The sequence below is a fragment of the Macrobrachium rosenbergii genome, chromosome 44, assembly GCF_040412425.1.
Source record: "Macrobrachium rosenbergii isolate ZJJX-2024 chromosome 44, ASM4041242v1, whole genome shotgun sequence".
Lineage (NCBI taxonomy): Eukaryota > Metazoa > Arthropoda > Malacostraca > Decapoda > Palaemonidae > Macrobrachium > Macrobrachium rosenbergii.
In genome coordinates, this window is record NC_089784.1 from 32,688,070 (window position 1) to 32,695,627 (window position 7,558).

Sequence of the window (7,558 nt, forward strand, 5' to 3'; positions counted from 1 at the left end):
TTTTTTTCTCTTGGTATTTGAGTCTTTATTAATATTTAGTTTTACGTCGGAAAGCGATCACTATCATCCGGTGCATATCACCTGTCAAAAAATTCCTCAAGATCTGGTTGAAATTTTTAAAGTTCATGAAGCCCTTGGAAAATCTGGTATATATTTACTTTTTTTTCTAGTGTCGAACAGTGGGGCACATTTGTATGTCACGTTAACCCTACCATTAACGCGCACACAGTTATATTTTTATCTGTCTATCTATCTATCTATCTATCTATCTATCTATCTATCTATCTATCTATCTATCTATCTATCTATCTATCTATCTATATATATATAAAAGTATATATAAATATATATATATATATATATATATATATATATATATATATATATATATATATATATATATATATATATATATATATATATAAATTACGTATATATATACATATATATATATATATATATATATATACATATATATATATATATATATATATATATATATATATATATATATATATATATATATATATATATATATATATATATATATATATATATATATATATATAAGGAACTGCAAAGACAATCTATTCAAAAGAAACGACACAAAAGCCAAGCGCAAGAAATCAAAAGCAAACCATATATAAAGAATTGCAATTAGTTGGCGAGTTTCTTAGAGCGTCCAATCACCTGTAAACGGTTTACATGCAATCCTGCGTACTAAGCCTTATGCAAATCAGTAAATTACTGCATTTACAGCCACCCGTAAATCGTTCACAAAATAAATAAGGAAAAAATACGAAAGCAACCTAATTCGTTTGTAAAAAGTTACCGTATGCAAATCAAGTGTTGAAAGCCTCGGACAGATCAGACTTTAAGTAACCGTATGCAAATCATAATTCGGTAAATGGCCGTATGCAAATCGCGGACACTTAGTTGAATGTTGCATCAGCACAAACATAAGGAGCCACAGGCAAGCCATACACTTGTAAATCATGTTCAAGTGGCCGTATGTAAATCAAAATGGGAGAAATTCTGCGTTGCTGTTCATTTGTAAATCTTAAATTGCTCATTATTTGTCGAATAACCTTAATGAATAATTAACGCGTTTACATACGACTGCTTGTAAATCAAGTATTCGTATGCAAATCAAAATGGGGAAATTCTGTATTACTGTTCATCTGTAAATCGTAAATTTCACATTATTTGTGGAATAACATTGACGAATAATTAGCATGTTTACATCCGACCTCTTGTAAATCAAATAATCGTATGTTAATCAAAATGGGAAATTCTACATTTTTGTTCATCTGTAAACTGTAAATTTCTCATTATTTGTCGAATAGTCTTGACGAATAATTATCATGTTTACATACGACCACCTGTAAATCAAGTATTCGTAAGTAAATCAAAATGGGAAATTCTCTATGACTGTTCATCTGTAAATTGTAAATTTCTCATTATGTGTCGAATAGATTTGACGAATAATTATCATGTTTACATACGACCAATTGTAAATCAAGTATTATTATGTAAATCAAAATGGGAAATTCTGTATTACTGTTCATCTGCAAATCGTAAATTTCTCATTATTTGCCGAATACTCTAGACGAATAATGTAACCAAATTATTAGAGTCACATTTACGGGTAAGTCGAGTTATGAAGAAATCTTGAATATGTAAAAAAGGTGGAATGGAATTAATATAAATTTCGGCCAAAGGCCAAGCGATGGGACCTATGAGGTCATTCAGCGCTGGAAAGGAAATTGAGAGTGGATAGGTTTGAAAGGTGTAACTGGATGAAAACCTCGTAATTGAACTATGAAACAACTGTTAGGAGAGGGTTGAGGAAAGTAAGATGGAAGAAACAAAATATGAACGGAGGTACAGTAAAAGGAATGAAAGGGGTTGTAGTTAGGGGCCGACGGGACGCTGCAAAGAGCCTCAAGTAATGTCTACAGTGTGCCGCGTGAGGTACACTGACGGCACTACCCCCCTACAAGGTCACATTTGCGAGTAAGATTTATGTAAGAAATCTTGAATATGTAAAAAGGTCGACTGTAAATTAAGTATATAAAGTGCATAGAATTTATAAATTTGAGAACAAAAATGCTCCCGATTTTTTTTTCTAAAATTTTTTTTTCTTCAAGTTTCAAAGTCCGACACTATGTTATCAGCATTGTATGTATAAGAATCCGTATGCAAATCGTAATGGTTAGGAAATATGAAAATAGATATAAATGACATTTGATAAGTGTTTTACTTTAACACTTCTCATTACATTCGATAAAACTGATCTTTTATCATTATTCTTAAAAGAAAGAATTATATACATATATATACACACACACACACACACACACACACACACACACACATATATATATATATATATATATATATATATATATATATATATATATATATATATATATATATATATATATTATGCACTAATTGCTAAATTTCCTTGCTAAGCATTTCATCAATGACAAAAATACTGCCTGTTTCTTTGTTTCTTATATGTTCTACTTGCATCTTAAAATTAATTCAGAAGACGTATAAAAAAATGAAGAGAGAGAGAGAGAGAGAGAGAGAGAGAGAGAGAGAGAGAGAGAGAGAGAGAGAGAGAGAGAGAGAATAAACCTTAAAAGTAATCCTGTGTTGACAAAATATTCTAAGCTATGAAAATATTGTCTGTTTCTGTCACTTATAAGTTCTATTTGAATCTTAAAACAATTCAGAGGACCTATAGGACAACTGAGAGAGAGAGAGAGAGAGAGAGAGAGAGAGAGAGAGAGAGAGAGAGAGAGAGAGAGAGAGAGAGAGAGAATAAAACTTCAAAGTAATTCTATGTTGACAAAATATCCTAAACTGTGAAAATATTGTCTGTTTCTGACACTTATAAGTTCTATCTGAACCTTAAAACAATTCAGAGGACCTATAAAACAATTGAGAGAGAGAGAGAGAGAGAGAGAGAGAGAGAGAGAGAGAGAGAGAGAGAGAGAGAGAGAATAAAACTTAAAAGTAATTTTATGTTGACAAAATATCCTCAACTGTGAAAATATTGTCTGTTTCTGACACTTATAAGTTCTATCTGAACCTTAAAACAATTCAGAGGACCTATAAAACAACTGAGAGAGAGAGAGAGAGAGAGAGAGAGAGAGAGAGAGAGAGAGAGAGAGAGAGAGAGAGAGAGAATAAAACTTCAAAGGTATTCTGTTATGTTGACAAATTATACTGTGCTATGAGTGTACACATCTGCTACAAAACTTGGACAAAATATACCATGCCATTATGCTACGCATGTACCTTTCATCTACAAAGCGCAAATTAGGTATGTTACTTGCTTATCCATTACAAAAAAAATCCATATATATATATATATGTTAGAGTAAGTACGCGTGAAAGGACAGAGAGCAAAGTACTCAGCACTGTACTTAGAGTCTGCTCACAATGGCGCACAATACTTAGGTTCTCTTCACAATAGCGCACAATACCGAGTCCCCCACAGACCTCGACCATCGAATCCATTACATAGTTCATGATACGGCCGTTCTAATAAGCGGATATTTCAGCAGAATGACCTGACTGATGGGAAGGCTATAGCCCCTATAATGACGGTGATTACGCCTCGATGGGGCATATCTCAAACACACAGGTAAACAAAACCTTAACCGTGGAACAAAAACCGTCAGTTCCTCTCTTTCCGTCCTCGGCTCCACGACAAAATATGACGACCTTTTTGCTGGCGCGTCAGGAGAACGTTGTTAGAGACGAAACGACCTGCGCAATTACGATCAATCCCCGAAATTATACAGCACAATGGACAAACGACGCTCGTGCTCTATCGCCTCCATTGCCGGATCTGTTTCCACCTCCTTCCATATCTCCTCTTAATTCCTCTCACTCCATCATCCCTCCCTCTCCCTTCCATCCGCCCGGATCTCGCTTGATGTCTTTCCTCATCTCCCTGCCAGCGAGCGGGAGACGAGGACACCTCCTAATTCTCCTCCGTCAGTAGCAGTATGAGAGCTACCTGACGGGCCATGATGAGCACACCTGTCACCTGTCAGATCACGTGCGCCCTGTCCGTTTCTGATAAATGAGGGGTAATGGACCATGGGTCCGTCATTAAGGACACGGTCCAAGGGCTTCCTCCTGCTACGTCCTACTCCTCCTGGTCCTCCTCCTCCTCCTCCTCCTCCTCCTGCCACTGGAAAACCAAAGTCTTGAAGGATGTCTGGAAGATCGAGGGTGAAGGAAGGAAATGGCCCACGACTTCGCCCTCACGGATCAAACGACGGCTTTGATCGTGATGCGGGGAAGGAGAGACAAAAGGGGAAAAGGGCAGCTTAATCTTTCTTATCTTTTCCCGTCAGAAAATGTCAGTGACAGATGAATTAAAGATGGACACTTTTTTCTTTTGTTTCTTTTTGGGGGGGGAAGTCTTGTAAAAATCCTTCTGTAAACGATTATACACATCTTTTCTCTTCCTTCTTGTTTTTCCTGCTCTCTTTCTCTCTCTTTCTCTCCTGAAGCCGGGGACTGATCTTAAAGAGAGAGAGAGAGAGAGAGAGAGAGAGAGAGAGAGAGAGAGAGAGAGAGAGAGAGAGAGAGAGAGAGAGACTATTTGCTGAATACAGTCACTAAAATTTGTCATCAAGGCCTTATCACCAGTGTTGCACATAATACGAAAACATCACATTCCAATACACACACAGACACACACACATATATACTGTATATAATGTGTGTGTATATATACATACATACACACATACAGAAATTAGATAAAAAGATAAGGCACATGTGGTGTGTTGGTGTTTGGAAATCCGCCTCCATAGCATTTGCGTGGTAAGTGCTTGGATCTGAAGCATGAGAGACAGGAAAAAAAAACTTGTTAAGAAAGTCTTTAACCATGGCCATCCCAGTTTCATAGATTCGTTGAAAGTATATGGGATGAAGAGTCATTCGCTTTAAATTCTGACTATGAATGAGAGAGCTTGCAAAGTGTAAAGCACAGTAGCGCAATTTTTATGAAAAGTTGTAGATTTTAGATTTGAAACAATTTGCAAATGCCAACGTGCAACCTTTTAAGAGGAGAACGATGGTTTTACATGTACAGAAATATAATATATATATACAGTATATATATATATATATATATATATATATATATATATATATATATATATATATATATATAATTATGTATATATATGTGTGTGTGTGTGTGTGTATGTATAGGGAGTAGAATGATGGGCATACTGTACATGAACAGAAACTTTAATATATATATATATATATATATATATATATATATATATATATATATATATATATATATATATATATATATATATATATATATATATATATATATATGGAGGAGAATGATGACATACATGCTTGGTCTCAAATAAGAGAAAAATTAAATATTGGTAACTGAATTGACCAGTGACCTTAAAAAGATATTAAATGCTGTAAAAATTTTTATGGGAAAATATTCTAAAATTTCCTAAACACACATTTGTCAACTTCTATCAAAATCAGATGAAAAAAAATAAAGTCAGAATAAAATTTTGACCTCTGAATTGACCTGTGGTTTTACAAAAGGTCAAGGTTGAAAATATAAAAAAAAAAAAACATTAACTTTCTCATACGTCGAATTCTGAGGAACGCAGACCTCAAACTGTTATATAATTTCTAAGATCACTCATGACAAAAATGTCAAATTTTGACCTATTGCTTTATGTGTGACCTTCGAATAAAGGCAAGGTAGGAAATATTTTTGGAAAAATAATCACCGGTCACCAGAGTATTTAAATGATAAGGTTTATCAAAATCAGTGAAAAATATATGAAAGAAACGTCCATAAAAACATGTTGATGTTTCTTCCTATGCCGTTGAGATATGAATTAATAATAATAATAATAATAATAATAATAATAATAATAATAATAATAATAATAATACAACGGAATGGCGATCATCAACGACAGTTATTCCAAGGAACATTGCATCATTACATATACATAATTACATAAAGTAATTTTTTCCATTACTTAAAGTAATTCAAGGCTCTCTACACCTTTCAGAATCTAACAAATTCATTTTCCTGAAGCCTTACTGTTAAATACACCACCAAAACATCACCACGGGACAGATCGTCAACACCACATTAAACACCACCGTCGTCACCACCAACCTTCATCATCATCATCCTCACCACCAGCACCATCACCACTACCGTCATCGTCACCACTAACATCATTGTCACTATCATCACCACCACCATCATCATCATCACCTAAATATCACCATCATCATCTCATCACCATCCTTATCACCACCACCATCATCAACATCACTACCACCTTCATTAACACCACCATGATATCATCACCACCATCATCATCATTATCAACACCACCATCATCATCACTGTCATCATCACCACCACCATTACCACCATCGTTATCATCATCATCACTACCACCACCGCCATCATCATCACCATCATCACCACTACCATCATCACCACTACCATCATCATTGTCCTTATTACCACTATCACACCACCATTATCATCTGCATCATCGCCATCACCCCCATCATCTTCATCACCACCAAAACCATCCTCATCATCTCCACCACCAACATCAATTGTATCACCAACACCACCATCCTCTTCATCACCATCATAAATCCTCATCATCATCATCATCATCGTCGTCATCATCATCATCATCATCATCATCACCACCACCACAATCATCATCATCATCCTCATCACCACCACCACCACCATTTTCCTCATCATCACCATCACACCCATCACCATCATCACTACCACCACCATCATCCACATCCACACCATCACCACCACCATCATTATCATCATCATCACCATCCTTATCACCATCAGCATCATCATCATCATCCTGATCACCACCACAATCATCAACATCACCACCATCATCCTTATCCCCACCATCACCACCACCATCATTATCATTACCATCATTATCACCCTCATCACCACCACCAACATTATCATTACCGTCACCACTAACCCCACAATCATCATCATCATCATCACTGCCACCACATTATCATTACCATCACCATTAACACCACAATCATCATCATCATCATCGCCACCACCATCGTAATCACTAACATCACACTACCACCAAAATCATCATCGCCATCACCACCACCACCATCATCATCCTCATCACCACCACCATGATCACCACCACCACCTCCACCACCCCAGCATGAAAAATAGAGACATTAGCCCCGCGACCGCCGAGTCCATCACACAAGAGCTAAAACCATCGGGGTCAGACAAAGGCAGCCATCTTGCTTTAATTACTAGGCGCTGACAAGCTGATATACTGTCAGCATTAGCCGGGAACTGACACCTCCTCGATGATCATCTCTGTTTGGGGGGGGCGGGTTTCTGACGGCGGGGGGGAGGGGGGGAGGTTAAGAGGCGAGCGCGCGCGCGGGCAAGTGCCAAATATATCGAAGTGGTTGCTTGCATGTA

The 7,558-nt window shown here is 36.3% G+C and overlaps 1 protein-coding gene across 1 annotated transcript; it reads left to right on the forward strand.

The window, feature by feature from the left end:
- The first annotated feature begins 6,095 nt into the window (after window positions 1-6,095).
- Window positions 6,096-7,305, forward strand: LOC136829155 (uncharacterized). The gene has a single exon (XM_067087478.1). The coding sequence runs from the start codon at window positions 6,397-6,399 to the stop codon at window positions 6,949-6,951; it is 555 nt and encodes a 184-aa protein (XP_066943579.1). The 5' UTR covers window positions 6,096-6,396; the 3' UTR covers window positions 6,952-7,305.
- The last annotated feature ends 253 nt before the right edge of the window (window positions 7,306-7,558 follow it).

Coding starts and splice junctions, on each gene's coding strand:
- LOC136829155 (XM_067087478.1), top strand. CDS start 6,397: ATGATATCATCACCACCATCATCATCATTATCAACACCACCATCATCA.